Below are 16,249 nucleotides of genomic sequence, written 5' to 3'. Positions count from 1 at the left end.
AAAGTGGAGATGCATAGGCTGGCTTGTGTTAGATCTGGTCCATCACGTGCTGACTCGTATGTTTCATCTGGAGAGAATTTCTGACCCATTTCGTCTCTTTTTATCACTCTCACCTCTCTCTCAGCATAGTAGAAGAGGTCTTCGTGTAACTCTCCATCTGTGAGCGCTATGATCACGCTAGCGGTGCGATAATCTGAAAAAAAGAAAGAACTTGGTCACCCCTGCTGCAACTTGACTCATCTCTAGACGAACCTTTTATTCTGTTCCAGTTTAGGTCACATGAATGTGGGGTCCCTGTTAAGCTTTGACAATACAAGAAAAAAATATGTGATGTGACAAAGATGTTGTCCAGTTATGATGTAATCAATATGAAATAAACACAAATAAAATTCAACTTTTATATGTATCTGTGGTTCTTTCTGTTATATACAATACCTTTGATTGCAATATTTCTCTCCTGATTTCAAGTCCAAAAGCCAACTAATCTGAGGGTAGCTAAAAACTACCTTGATCCATCTGACTGGAGCAAAAGTATGGTAAATATACCCAAGCCTTCATTCAGCAGGTAAAATGTACCCATGCTGATATTCAAAGAGCATCTTTTGGAAAACAGCAAATGCTATAATTCAGTCACTTCGTGGATATACTGAGGATATTTTACATTTTAACTAGCGAGCAACCAAGTATGATGTATTCCAAGCTGACATACAATATATGGACAAAGGTATTTGGCTGCACCTATTGATTATTGAATTCAGGTGTTTCAATCAGACTCATTGCCACAGGTGTATAACATTACCTGCCTGACTGCATTGTGCCAACTGCGAAGTTTGGTGGTGGAAGGATAATGGTATGAGACCTTTTTTCAGGGTTTGGGCTTGGCCCCTTATCTCCAGTGAAGGCCAATCCTAATGCTTCAGTATACCAAGGCATTTTGGACAATGTTATGCTTCCAAATTTGTGGCAACATGGTGCGGGAAGGTCCCTCTTCTATTCTAACACAACTGTGCCCCAGTGTACAAAGCAAGGACTATAAAGACATGGTTTGATGAGTTTGGTGTAGAAGAACTTGACTGGCCTGCACAGAACTCCAACCTCTACCCATCGAGCACCTTTGAGATGAACTGGAACAGATATTGCGAGCCAGGCCTTTCTGTCTAACATCAGTGTCTGATCTCATAAATGCTGTACAGAATGAATAGATACATGTTCCAAAAGACACACCCCGAAAGTACATGTATTTGAACCAGTGTTGCCAACTTAGCGACTTTGTCGCTATATTTAGCGAGTTTTCAGACCCCTTTAGCGACTCTTTTTCAAAAAAGCGACTAGTAACAAATCTAGCAACTTTTTCTGGTGTTACTGGAGACTTTTGGAGGCTCTGACATGAAAGCACATATCGCTGTTGCTCCTCTCAGTGAGCAGTAGGTGCTGCCGTGGGCCCCTTCCTGTGCCAATGTAATCACAGGTAGCCCAGTCCTCACGCAGCAGTCCCTCTCAGCTGCATTCAGAACAGGAGATGTTCACCCTCCATGTCCAGACGGCAGATTTACCGCGCTGTGAAGGAACCTTGTCAGTTTTTTTCTATTGTCTCTTTTTGGTCCATTTAGATTGTTAATGAAGACTTTATACAAAAAAAAAAACATATTATAAATGTTATGGTTAAAAATGTCCATGTTTCACTGGGATTTGTTGTAGGGTTTTAAGTGGACCATACGGTTTAAAGCTAAACCAAATGTAAGAAAACTAAACTTCTAAGAAAAATACATTAACAATTAGAATAATAAACTTAAAATAAAAATTAAAGTAGCTCTGCCAGAGTATCTCTTGAGTCATTTTTGTCAGTCCTAAGCCCAGATAAAGGAGGAGGGTTGGAATTGTGACGTTATATAAACAAGAATTGTCAGAAGCATGTTCATTTGTAATTCTACACATATTAAGGGTCTTTTTCACTCACCTTTTGTCTCTTTCATGACATTATTCCTCTCTCCTACAGTGTCCATTACAATTAAATGCACACAGACAATTATGCAAATTAGGTGATGACGTCATTTAGCGACTTCTGGCGACTTTTAGGGCAGCCAATAGCTACTTTCCTTACAGAGGAGTTGGCAGCACTGATTTGAACACAATGTTAACAGTCTCTGCTGGTGTAATGGTAAGGTGGTCAAATAGTTTTGTCCATTTAGCATAATTCTATTTATTTATTTATTAATTATTCAAATACAGTTATTTAAAGCACATTTGAAAACAACAAAAAGTTGACCAAAGTGCTGTACAACTGAAAATAAAAATAACACAAATCAATTTTTAGAACAACAGTAGTCTATATGTGAACCCTGCTGTTAGCTTAGCATCTTCCTTACAACGTTAATTTACAAAGTGGCTGAATGCTAACGCTAGCGCTAGCTGTTTTCTGACCTCAGCTAATGTGTGGCTTGATCTTGAAATATGACCAGATTTACTTCTGGATTTTCAATGGTAGAGGTCTCTTCAGTCAAGGGCAACCTCAAAGAGATAAGTTTATCATAGGTAACAATAATTATAATTACTATAACACTCACTAGCAAGGCAGTCTGATATTCATTTGAGCTCCTATGAGGAAGACTTAAGAGAAAAAAATGCGCCGGATTTTATCAGTTACATTAAACAACAGCTTCAGTTAACATTTCTGACCATTATAAGTAATGCAGACTCTATTATCGTCTGATAACACAGAATGGTTTTACTCTACATAAACGATATAATCCATCATTTGCACTGTTTGGAGCAAAGAAAAGTGATACACACCTTCAGTGTTTCCGTAATAAATCTGCTCACTTGCCTGAGAACAGAAAGAAAATCTGCTTTTAAACAGCAGTTGGATCAATCTGGTAGCATGCAAAGAATTAAGAAACCCCTTTAAGCTGTCCATTAACACCATATCCATGTATGCTATCTCTCTGGACCGTGTCGTGAGCAGAAACAAAGCAGATGCCAGAGAGGACTTTGACATGCAGAGGCTGCTCACCCTCAGGATGCCCTCATGCATGAAGGTGTCTCCTCCAGGTTGAACCCCGTGTAGCTCCTCCAGACCTTTACGAATACGTTCCCTGAGCAGACACACAGGAGGCAACAGGGTAATCTAGATTATCCCATTTTCATCTGAAATATTTGTTTTGTCAGACTCATTTGTGGACCTACTTTTGAGTAAAGCCAGACATTGCAGCGCGTGGTAACAATAATAGCTTCCATAAGGCTGCATTTGCAGCAAACACCATCAATGTGCAACAGATGAGTGAGCCAAAACATTACTGTTGTGTGCTGGCTTCATAAACTGTCACGCAGATAGGCAGGAAATTAGCCCTTTGTAGAATAAGATACAGGGAAGCAATGAAACAGTGAAAGGATTTTGTGGCTTTTGAGAAACTCAGCTAAGGAAACATTAGACACTTGAGCTGCCCACAATGTGTCAAAGAGCACACAGTGAAGTATTTGTCCAGACAGAGGACAGTACAGACAGATCACAGCAGGGGAAATATCCATCTGGAATCTCATCTAGGTCGTAAAATCAGAGATCAGAACTGTGTGAGTGACCAAATCTGGTATTACACTCATTCTTTACGGCTGCATGATAGAAAATAAAGGATTAAACATCTTTTTTAGGGGATCTGCACCCACCTGTCTTCTGTCAGGCTCATTAAAATCCTTCCCTCAGTGGAAAACACAATGAAGGACATCCGCAACTGTGGACTGAAACGAGGAGAAAATAAAATTGTTAGATCAGCTAAATAAACCCTTGTTACATCTTTTCCCACAGTCATCTTGTTTTACCTTATGAATTTATGAGCAAGATGTTCAACAAAGCGGTAGATTTCAGTCCAGTGATTCTGCACACTCCCAGATCTGAGAAATAAAACAAGGATTTATTTTTGACTATAGTTGTTGAGCCAAAACATAACTTCTTATCCATGTTGCTGTTTTGTAATGTTAAATGGCAGACACTTTCACTTCTGCATTCCTGAAAATTCCCAGAAAATTTCAGGCAGCACCTAAAATCTTCCCGATCTTCTCACACATGCACCTCACAGAAAAAGACAATCCCTATCTGGATTAGAGGGAAGGGGGATCTCTAGTAAAGTGTGATGTAAAAAGAATGATACAGAAGTGGGAATGAAGCAACCAAATCAGCTATATGATGCTATAAGATGAATTTTGCCTTTGCCGCTTTCTGTAGTTCCACAATTTCCCACTTGAAAAATTATACAGAACAGAAAACATAATGAAGCAGTTTAATTCTGTGTAATTACATGTGTCAAGTGCAGTCTGGTCTGTGTTTGATCTTGTCAGTTGCAGAATATGAACTTTACCACCCCATCATATCAGCTCGCCCTAAATTCACTCTGAAAAATACAGTGATGGCAGGAAGAAGTTCTGGGTAAAGCTGGATGAAAAATTTTGCAATCTCACATGCAGCTCACCCCAGAAGATTTCAGGAATTTTGTGTAAGTGTGAAAGCACCATAAGATTGATACTAATAACTACAAATGTTGAGTGTCTTTAATAAACTTTGTGTCCTTTTATAGCTGTTTCATGCCCTCTTGTAGTTGTTTGCATTTCTCTTGCATCACCTGTTGACATTTTGTGTCTCCTTATTGTATCTTTTTGCAGTGGCGGACTCAGGATGTTTGAGGGGCAGGGGCGAAAATGATAAAAGGGCACCAGCTGTGTGCAGTGGGGCACCATCGTTCAAATCGTTGTCAAACATTTATAGTGAAATATTGAGAAATCCTCTCAAGGTTTATTGAATTTCAAATTATGATTATACCTATTATACCCTCTTTAAATACAGACAAGGAATTATGAACCATATAACCACTGAGCACAGAGGGCAATTATCAATATTGTTAATTTAAAAGCAACCTAGAGACATTTTGACATATTTTAACCACTAAGAGGGTACTTGAGAGGTGATTTGTGTCAAATTGTGTCTATTTAGAGGGCATTTTGTCGAATACTGTCCACTTTGAGAGCACTAAGCCAAATTTTGTAAGAAAAAACAAAGAAACAAAATAACTATTACTGTCCAGGAACTCCATCCATTTTCTTTACCACTTATCCCATTTGCAGGGGGCTGGAGCCTATCCCAGCTGTCATGGGGTGAGAGGCAGGGTACAGCCTGGACTGGTCACTAGTCAATCACAGGCTGACATAGACAAACAACCAGGCATGCTGACATTTAGAGTCACCAATTAACCCAATGAGCATGTCTTTGGGGGTGGGAGGAAGCCAGAGTACCCAGAGAGAACCCACACATGCACAGGGAGGACATGCAAACTCTGCACAGAACGGCGCTGATCGGGAAGCAAACCAGGGACCTTCTTGCTGTGAGGCAACAATGCTAACCCCTGCGTCGCTGTACATTCCCCCGTCTAGAAACTGACAATCCAAATGGCTGCCAGATACTTAAAATTTTCTTAAAGTGTCCCATTATGCCATATTGATTCTTCCCTATGTGCAGTACACAGGTCAGAATAGTTAGCCAGGTCCTGAACTGAGGCACAGTGTCCGAGTAGGCTGTGATTTTGTAAGAAAGGAGAGTATCTAAATAAGTAAGGGTCTGTTTATCTTTGTTGTAGTTTTTGTCACAGATTGTAGTGATTTTATGCTTCTTTGTTGTTGTTTAGCATTTGAACTGAAAGGCAAAGCTACTACCATTCTTTTTATAGGTTGTTTGTAATCACGTGATCCTGAATGTCTGTTGGAGGTCAGGAAACGTGGGTAAGCCACAAGGAATGAATGATGACAGAGGAAAGTTAGCACTTTAAAGCTCTACATGGGCCCATGTATTGCAATTATCATGAGAAAATTTTTACATATGTTAGGTATGATTCCAACACTAAAAAAATTTTTCTTTTCCACAATTAAACAGATTTTCCTGGCATGGAGGTGATCAATATAACAAATGATTCAGTCCTGCAGACCTCTCAGTGTCGTCTAGCCAGATGAAGGGAGACAAGAGTTTACAGGAATCTTCCACTGAAACCAGAAGCTAGCTGAGCCCCTTTAAAAATTCCTCATTAAATCACAAAACATGCTTTTAATTGCAACAGTGATGTACTATCAACTGAATAGACCTTGTGGGGATAGCAACTGAGTGATGATGTGCCGTTCACAAGCGAGCCTGTTTTATGTAACAGCCCTTAAGTGTGAGCCACCGTTGCAAGCTTCCATTTTAGTTTCCTTTGTTGTTATTCAATCCACATTTAAAAAGCCAAGCTGTGACCAAATGAAGAGCCATTTGGGGGCAAAACAACCAACTTCACTGAGCTGAGCCAAATGATCTGGACCTCTTAAAAGTGACAGAATTCCCATCCCAACGAGTGAGACTGGCAGCTCATCAGCTGAAGAAACACAGGCAAGATCAGAGTTTAATGAGCTAAACTGTGACAAAACTGTACTGAACCAAACTGGACTACTTTGTGGAAAAGGACCACACATACGATGGGTGTGACATTGCTAGTCCAGGCCTTAGATGGATACCTTTTTTAATTCCTGCCTGCTGCTGTTTCACCTTGAGTTTTTTTTACTTTATTGTCTCTATGCAGAAATCCCCACTTGCCCCCCATGAAGTGTCCACCAATGCTCCTCAACGTCATCAGCAAATAACCTATAGTACGTATGTTTCTATCCTCACCTATGGTCATGAGCTTTGGGTAATGACCAAAAGAAGGAGATAACAGATACAAACAGCTGAGCTTTTCCTCCAAAGGGTGCCAGGCTTAGCCTGAGAGACAGGATAAGGAGTTTGGACATCCGGAGGGAGTTTGGGGTAAAGCCACTACTCCTTTAGGTTGAAAGGAGCCAGTCCAGCGGGTTCAGGTATCTGATCAGGATGCACATTGCCGCCTCCTCACAGAAGTCTTCCAGGCATGTCAAACTGGGAGGAGACCCTGGGTCAGAACTCCCTGGAGGGGTTACATATCCCTTCTGGCTTGGGAACACCTCTGGAGGAGTTGGAAAATGTCACTGGGGAAAGAAATATCCAAGCCAGCTTGCTTAGCCTGCTGCTGCTGCAATCTGGCCAAAGCTGAGTGGAAGAAAATGGATGTATTCTGGTTGTTTATCCTGTCATGTTGTTCCACCTTTGTTGTAGTTTTGAGTCTCAACTTGTCATACATATTCTGTCTATTTCTAAAGTATTTTTGCCGTCAGTCTCCAGTACTCTTGACATTTTTTGTGTCTTCATTTCACTTTTCTGTCTAAAGAGATCATTTAGTAGTGGTTTACTAACCCTTGTATTGACCTGGGCCTGTGCCCAGTAGGTCACTGACTCAGATTCTAACAAAATTTTAAAGAGAAAGGACCAAAAAAGAGCCTGCAGAGCAGTCCTACTGTAGCTGATGCCTTGGGTGGCACAGCTGGTTTACACGGAGGAGTAGCAATAATGTCATACTCCTCAGATTACTGTTTACATCTTTTTAACACACCTGTAATCGCTGTATATACAGTACATGTTTCCAAATTCAAGCCTCTGTTCCCTCTAGGCAGTTCAACTTGAAAACCAAGCTGCAGCTTTTATTTTTACGTGGCAGTTTTATTGAACTGAATGGCAACCACAATCACAAGGGATTAAACATTGGAAGGAGAGGAGCTTCTTAGTAGAGTCATCTAATCTAATTATGTAATTACCTTTAGATAAACAGTTGTATCAGATTAATAAAAGGACGTTTTGGGAGCTAGGGCAATCATTACTGATGTTAGTTAAAATGTCTTTAATCTAAGCTGTGTTTTTATGACATGAAACCTCCCCTAACATTTCTCGAAACACCTATTTTTCCAGTGTTACCATGACAAGAGTCCCACCACAAACAGGCCAGCCAACAGACGCAAAAATGGGAACATCTGGAGGTAATGGAGAGAGGACTGTGCACAGAGAGGAGAGGGGGGGATCAGGCAGATAGTGTTGGAGGACATCAGAGAGGGTAGGTGGAGGACATCACTGCTAAAAGGCAGCAGGTTGAGTTAGGATCATGCCAGGAGAGGGAAAAAGGTCAAAGTAAAGCTCATACATTGAGCTGAAATCCAATGACAGTGCTGTCAGGCCACACATGCAGTTTAAATCAGTGTCACTGTCTGAAACATGGCTCACACTAACAATATTCTAACACACAGTTGCTTCATTTCTCTTCAGGGGCAGCGCAGTGAGCATGAAGTTGGCACCAACATTTACAGTATGACAACTGCAAAATCCATCATCAAGTCTAGTGGGAGAGCAACAGATGTGATCTTCCAGTGTCATCATCATTGAAAGAGAGGAATAATCAACTTTTTGTCAGCCTAGTTGGCAAATACCTTTGCTCATGATTAAAACAACAAGTGGTGTGAAGCCAGGATAGCAGAATAAAAATGTCATAAGCTAAGTACTCTGCTACAGTCCAAAGGAAACAGCCTGGCTAAGTTCATTACCAGTGCCAGAGGAGCTGTGAATGTTTGCAGTATAAAGTGCTTTCCCCACAAGTCCAAGCCTGAAAAACTTCAGCAAACACAATTATATGTGGCATGTTCTCTTATAAGAACTGCTCACATTCGGATAATGGCGTTTCCTTTCTCCTGTCATTCAAAATCGTAGAGGAAATTTGACTTTAATGAGAAATGTATCTTGTTTCATCCTTTAAGTAAAGCAAAAATTCTAAAGAGTCAAGAAATGATATCAAATTATCTGATAGATGCTATTAAAAGCTCAGAGTTGTAGTTTCAAAGAGATTTGCATGTCTTGCAAAAGCTGCAGAAATCAACAAGAACCAGGTTAGATAAACATGGAAACGCTTTCCAAATCCAGACCAGTGTCTCTACATGACTGCGCAGGGATGCCAAACATCCTGTTTCCTTCTTCAGGATGCAGATCACTTAAGCTCTCACCTGGAAGCAATTCTTTATAAAGTCTGCCAATGTGGTATATTTTATATTAATTAGGATGAACACTAAGCGCAGCAGTCTGTCTACCACAGCCTGCAGCTGACTGATGGATGAGGGAACTCTAACACAATAATTATTTCCATCTGAGGAGGAATGCAAAGATGAAATTAGGCTTGAGGATTAACAGAGCAATGCATCGTTAATTCATAATTTACAGTGATACAGTGATGACATCATGTTAATATTTAGATAAATGATGGTATTAGAGGCAAGAAAACAGCATGCATTATACTTTCAAAATAATGCATAAATGAGTAATAATTTCCGTAACTAATAAACTTTATTAGCTTGTCAACAGAGGCCATCCTATTCATCCACTCTCCTTTAAGTGTGTCAGATAATGTGGGTCAAGGAACTCACTTGTCCAAAACAAAGTAGAGATCAAAACCTCCGAAACATGAGGATGACCCAGCCTGCCTTCTGTCTTGATTTGGTCCAGCATTACCGGCAGCAAGAACAACCAGCACAGCACCAAATACCACTGGAAACCAGGAGCCTCTGCAGCACGAATGCATTATTCCAATAAAAAAAGCCCTCATACAGAATGAGATGGTGAGTTAAACCAACTTTAAAAGGAGAAAATCAGTTAATCCTTCTCGCAGTTCTTCCTTTAATCCTCTTCAGGTATCCTCTCAACAAGAAGTGATAATCCAAAGGAGTGCAGGGACTGAAGAGGAGCTGAATGAGCTTGAGTGTTGTTGTTGGGAGCCTCTCATCATCACTGGCACCAACGCAGCATGCACACGGATGAGAGGAGCTCCACCACCTCCCACTGCTGCTGCTCTCTGTTAATGACAAGGTCGTGCAACACAGAGGTCTTCAGAGCCTGGATGTGTAGAAGTCTTTGCAAAGCACCCCTTGTTGTTCAAAATCTCCCTCTCCCTGTCTTTCTCTCTCCCCCCATCTCTCTGCCCTTTATCTTGAGAGTAAGGGAGAAATGAGAAGTAAAGCGTGGAAACACAAGAGTCTGCTGCCACCTAGTGGTAGAAGGGAGACGCTGTCATTAGACAGTAGAGCCAGTGGAGCTCATTTTAAAGTCAAATCAAGTGCCCTGATAACCTTGCAAAGCAGATGGGTATGCCCGTTTCGGTGTTTCAAAACCATCTGGCGTGTCAGGTTAGTGCCCTGAATGAAATTTGACAGGTTCTGATTCGTCTGAAGCGAGGGTATTATATAAGCCAAAATTGGGACGTTGTGTGAGATGTAAATTAACAAAACTAGGTTAAAACCTATATGGCTGACCGCAGCTATCTGGGATGGCCTGTTGAAATGCCTGACTGAGTTGTGTGTTCTGGCAGAGTGATTATTTTTTGGGGGAGAGAAATTGTGCTGTCACTCATAGTACAGTAAGTATAGTCAGTCGCATACAGACCCATGTGTATGGCTAACCTCAGCGGTCAGCCAAAAAAGAATGCAATGACTTGTAAATCTCATAAACCCATATTTTACTCACAGTAGAACGTTAAAAACATATCAGATGTTGAAATGTGAGATGTTTTACCATATTATGAAAAATATTAGCTCATTTTTGAATTTAATGGCAGTAACATCTCAGAAAAGTAGGGACACGTTTACCACTGATATTTATTTACTGCTGAAACTTTAGTCCTTTTTTGCACTATCACACTTTTTACCCAGTCCTTTTGATATACCACTGTTGATATTGCTGGTGTATTTTCGTTTTAATTATACTACACTATAACCACTTTTTTTTTTTTTTTTTGCTTTGTATTGATCCATTTCACACAGGCCTGTCTAAATATTTATTTCCAGGTGTAATCTTTGTCTCGTTGCACTCCAACCATTTTTGGCTTTCATTTTTTAAAACTCTAATTGTACACCTCGGTTTATTTAACTAATGTCGTGGTCAATCTCTGAGACCTTTATACTGTTTATATTTTCTATATAGACATGCATATACTGTATATTGTAAAACTTCTTTATATATTCTTAACTGTGATTTTTGATGGATTTCTGCTCTTTGCTATTTGTAATGTTGCTGCTCCGATTGTCTTGAATTGCCCTCCTTCAACATTTACATATATATATGTATTTTTTTCCCAATACTGAATTGCATCCCCTCTTCCTTTTACAAAGCTTTAGTGACTATTACTCACCATGCACCATAGAAGTTAGTGACCCGCTCTGTGAGTTGCTGTTCCTAAACTCTTCCATTTTCTAAAAATATCACTTACAGTTGACTGTGGAGTATCCAGCAGGGATGAACCAAACTGTCTTTTTGCAAAGGTGGAATCCATCACAGTACTGACCCATTTTGTATCACAAAAGTGTGCATATGGAGACTGCATGGCTAGGTGTTTGATTTTATACACCTGTGATAACAGGTCTGATTGAAAAACTTGAATTCAGTAATCAACAGGAGTGACCGAATACTTTTGTCCATATAGTGTAGGTGGCTCACGAATAAGGGATGGCTTAACATTTTGTGAGTAGATACCCTGGGTACCCAAGCATGTGCAACAACACTAAAAAGTTTGAAAAATTATTTATGATGCAAAGATACAAGTGAACAAAAAAATGAAGAAAAACCCATGATTTCTTTTTCTTTATTCATTTAAAATCTCATCCAGAGCAGTACAGTTTTTCAATTTTCAGCAGCTGTACCTTTTGCTTGTTTGTGTTTTCTACAACAAGGGTCCTTCACTGTCCTCCTTTTGAAAATCTTAATGCCACTTATTTCCCTACAGATGCGAAAATCGGGCAACTGACAGATGGGTCATCCCTTCTGTGAACTTTGTATTCACAGGCCACGGGATCGAACACAGACATGCACTCCTCTGGGAATGACCTGGGGGTTGAATACCTGTAATCACAGTTTGTATACAGTTAAAAATGTAAATGTGTCATTATTTATTGTTCTTTTACTTAAGAATCTGTCATGTTCTGATACTGCCACTTACGCTGCACAACATCCTCCACAATCGCAGTCCATACAGTCACTGTTTCTCCATCGAGATCCAACTGCATGCCATGTTTTATCAACATGATCCTGGCAATGGGTCATGTCTACAAAAAAGTTGACATGGCTATAACACAGCATACTGTCCTCATGAAGATAGCTTGTTCTATATGATGTACGCTATACAAACAATAATAAGGCTGATTGTATGTACATTGGTTCATACTTTACCTTCTTCAGGAGCCTTGACAAAGCATTGAGCGTCTGACATGGACATCAGTGCACATAGCATCAAAGACAGAGCCAAGTACTTCTACAGTAGAAGAAGACAAACAGAGCTTTAATATTTACCTCATACACATGTTCAAGCAAAGATTTGGTAAATGTAATCAAAACCTTTAGACCATTTAGTAAATCTGTTAAATCACATCCAGAAATCGCTGCTGTAAAACAAGAACCAAAAGTTTCACTAGTTTTCACTAAAACACAAAGATGGCTACCAACAGCAGCTTTATAACCCAACAGGAAAAAAACTCACCATGGTGGCAGACAATCTTAAACCTGTCCTTTGTAAGTACTTTTTAAGTTAAAGGTTAAAACAGAGCGTGTTCTTCAGGCAGGGCTTGATCTTTAATACAAAATATCTGCAGGGACCTTTGGAGTCAAATAATGGCAGGGGGCTGGTCAGTGTACGAGAAGAGGTCAGCCGTTTATTTAAGCCTTAAAAGGAAAGAAAGCCATAATGTAGCCAATTAGGATTTTGTTTGCACCAAAACTGCAATGTTTGAGTTAAGGTGTCACATGACCTGAAATGACTCATAAGCAGTGTTCAATTTGTTCCTCTTCTGAAAAAAAAAAAACATTCAGGTCAGTAGGCCCGACTGCTTCTCTACTAAACTGTTTGGATAAATTCACAGTTTAAGTGAAACAAAGCTCTTTTGATTGTAATTATTGCTTAGTTCTTAATATTTACTTCTACTTCATATTGTACTCCTTGCTTTCCACCAAGAGTGGCCAAACTCTTTTCACTGAGAGGCACATTCAGAGAAATACCAGGCTGACAGGGCCCCTTTAGCACCTCAAATGTTAAAGTTAATAAAATCAATCTGATGTGGTTGAAGATATGCTTAGTAACTGAACACACATGAATGAAAACAAGACCACCCATAAGGGGGGATAAAGGGGAGAGCTTTATGGTGCCCAGGCCAATGGGGGGTGAGGAAAATCATGGCCTATTGCAAAGTTAATATTAAAAAAACACATTTTATTTGTTGGACTGTGGTAAAAGTAGCCATTTTCAAGATGTAAACCTATTCTCTTAAAACAGAATCACCCTTTTTTGTAATATTCACAATGCAGATGTCCACACTGACTTCTGAACTATTAGGAAAATAATATCACACTTCATAGATAAGCCCTGATGTCCACAAATTTCAGGATAGCAGAAAATAAAGTAAAAGGAGCTGAAATAATTTTAAGAGAAACATAATTCAGGACTGCAAATTAGCCATGGCTAGAAGTCTTGTATATGTTGCATCAGTTTCCCTGTAGTAACATGTGTAAGTGCCTATGTACTGTCCCTGACAAATACACTGATGAATAAATGCATCACCTTGTTTGCCTAAAGGAAAAAAGGCGAAAATGCATTGTAAAAAAATGTGTAAGAATGGTGATATCAAATGTATTGTTGTGTTTGTATGCTTTTGTTGTATGCTGGATAATGTATACATAAGAAAAATAAGAAAGAGAGTGTTATGATACAGCGAAACAGTGTTTGGTTTTAATGTTCATCTCTTTTCAAATGCTTTACTTTGCAGCTGTAACAGCCTCCTCTCGTCTCAGAAGGCTCTCCACAAGATTTTGGAGTGTTTCTGTGGGAATTCGTCCCCATTTATTCTGTAGAACATTTATGAGGTCAGACACTGATGTTGAACGAAAAGACCTGGCTGTCGATCTCAGTTCCAGTTCATCTCAAAGGTGCCCAGTGGGGTTGAGGTCAGGGCCAGTCAAGTTCTTCTACGATGAGCAAAGATGGAAGCATAGAATTGTCCAAAATATCTTAGTATGCTAGAGCATTAAGATTGCCCTTCATCGGGGAGAAGGGGCCTTGGCCAAACCCTGAACGATTTTATGTTTTGCCTTGTGACTGAGTTTCTGTTGTTCCTAAACTCTTCCACTTTCTGATAATAATAATACGACTGTGGAGTATCCAGCAGGGATGAAATTTCCCAAACTGTCTTATTGCAGAGGTGGCATCTATCACAGTAACACAGTTGGAATCACTGAGCTCTTCACAACGACCCGCTTTATGTCACAAATGTGTGCATATGGAGACTGCTTGATTTATACACCCGTGGCAACAGGTCTGATTGAAAAACTTGAATTCAATAATCAACAGGTGTGGTCGAATACTTTTATCCATATAGTGAAGGTGGCTCATGAACAAAGGTTGACTTATTTCACATTTTGACATTATAGTTTGAGAAATTATTTATGATGAAAACATACAAGTGCACAAAAAAACTATGTAACTATGTATTCACAGGCCACTGGATCGAACACAGATATGCAGTCATCTGGGAATGACCTGGGGGTTTGAATACCTGTAATCACAGTTTGTTTGTTCTAATACCCTGCACAACATCTTTCACAATCACAGTCCATACAGGCACTGTTTCTCCATCGAGATCCAACTGGATGCCATGTTTTATCAATATGATCATGGCAATGGGTCACGCCTACAAAAAGTTAACATGGTTATAACATGGCATTATATGGGAATTCCCATACTGTCCTCACGAGGATAGCTTGTTCTATATGATGTTTCAATGAACAGTAATAAAGCTACATTCATGGGTTCACACTTTACCTGCTTTCATGCCCTTTAAACCGCACTGAGCATTTGACAAGGATAACAGTGCACATAGCATCAAAGACAGATCCAAGTATTTCTACAGTAGAAGAAGACAAACAGAGCTTTAATATTTACTTATTCACACATTCAAGCATGCATTTGGTAAATGCAGTCAAAAATTTATATTTATAGAACTTTATATGAATCAATTAAATCTCATCCAGAGATCCCTGTTGTGTATAACAAGAACAAAATATTTCACTTAATTCACAGTAATAGAATAATAATTATAACAGAATTATTCACACCCATGAGTAGCACTACTTCATCCCACTGAAACACAAAGACAGCTACCAACAACAGCTTTAACCAACAGAAATTTAAAAAAAAAAAGAAGCTCACCGTGGTGGCAGACAAACGTTTAAACATTTCTCTTCAAGTTGTTTTAGGTAAGATGTTAAAATGAACTGTGTTCTTACCTTTATATGTAAGCATATCAGCAGGGATCTTTGGAGTTAAATAATGGGACCAGGTGGGTCTGTTTACAGCAAGAGGTCAAAGCGGTTTGTTAAAGCCATTAAAAAAGTTCACTATCTCTAGAAAAAGGTGATAGTTTCCCAGAATCTCTGTATACCTTTAATGACCTTCTAATAATTTAATTGTTTCAATAACAGGGGAATAATCTGTGCTTTTTTAAAGCTAAATTTGGTCTTTTAATTTTTTTTTTCTTTTCAAAGTGGACTTTCAGTTTGCCAAAATTCTTAGGAAATGTTTAAGTTTAGGTGCCATATGACCTGAAATGCCTTATCAAAAGTGGTGTTGATTTCCTTTCTCTTGAAAATGAATGAAAAATATTCTGATTAGTAGGCTTAATCATTTCTCTGCTAAACTATATTTGGAAAAACAAAATCCCAGTTTTTAGTGCAACAAAATTCTTTTTAAATTTCTAATTATTGAAATGGCTTATTTCCAAGTATTAGCTTTCTCTTTCATATTTTCTTTCTTGCTTTACTTTTCCTGGCTTTAATGTTATCTGGATATAATCTCTGTGCTTGTATTATTTGTAAACCCTCTTTTTCTATTTCAATGTACAAACACATTTGTGGGAATAATAATAATAATAATAATAATAATAATAATAATAATAATAATAATAATAGACTTGAATGTACAAGAAAAAAATATTTCATAGGCTACTGCTTGCTCCAAAAAATGTATTTATAAAAAAATCTTTGTTAAATCAAAACACTATTTTGATTCTAAAGTTTGAAAAGACTGCATTAAACACTGATGATGATGTTACTCACAGACATAATGTTTACTGTGTACATTGTTCAGCCGAGTATTCATTGTAAAAAACAAAACAAAACAAGAAAAACAAAAACAAAAACAAAAACAAAACAAAACAAAACAAAACAAAACAAAACAAAACAAAACAAAACAAAACAAAACAAAAAAACAGGGAAATTATGTGAAATGGTCCTGACTCTGGTGAAATCCAGTCCATGTTTTGCATC

At 38.8% G+C, this 16,249-nt stretch overlaps 1 protein-coding gene across 1 annotated transcript in view; it reads right to left on the bottom strand.

Annotated features, from left to right (window-relative positions):
- The window catches only part of LOC121510307 (anthrax toxin receptor 1-like), a 39,664-nt gene extending 29,880 nt beyond the window's left edge, over nt 1-9,784 (bottom strand). Inside the window, exons 1-6 of the mRNA XM_041788290.1 lie at nt 9,319-9,784; nt 3,814-3,885; nt 3,661-3,732; nt 3,011-3,092; nt 2,791-2,824; nt 114-193 (exon numbers count right to left, since the gene is read on the bottom strand). Of these exons, the coding sequence (XP_041644224.1) occupies nt 114-193; nt 2,791-2,824; nt 3,011-3,092; nt 3,661-3,732; nt 3,814-3,885; nt 9,319-9,497 (519 nt within the window). The 5' untranslated portion in view covers nt 9,498-9,784. The remainder of the gene's footprint in view (nt 1-113; nt 194-2,790; nt 2,825-3,010; nt 3,093-3,660; nt 3,733-3,813; nt 3,886-9,318) is intronic.
- Nucleotides 9,785-16,249: the final 6,465 nt, after the last annotated feature.

Source organism: Cheilinus undulatus, linkage group 5 (genome assembly GCF_018320785.1).
Source record: "Cheilinus undulatus linkage group 5, ASM1832078v1, whole genome shotgun sequence".
NCBI lineage: Eukaryota > Metazoa > Chordata > Actinopteri > Labriformes > Labridae > Cheilinus > Cheilinus undulatus.
The sequence above is the reverse complement of the archived record's forward strand: the minus strand, read 5'-3'. Positions and strand labels throughout refer to the sequence as shown.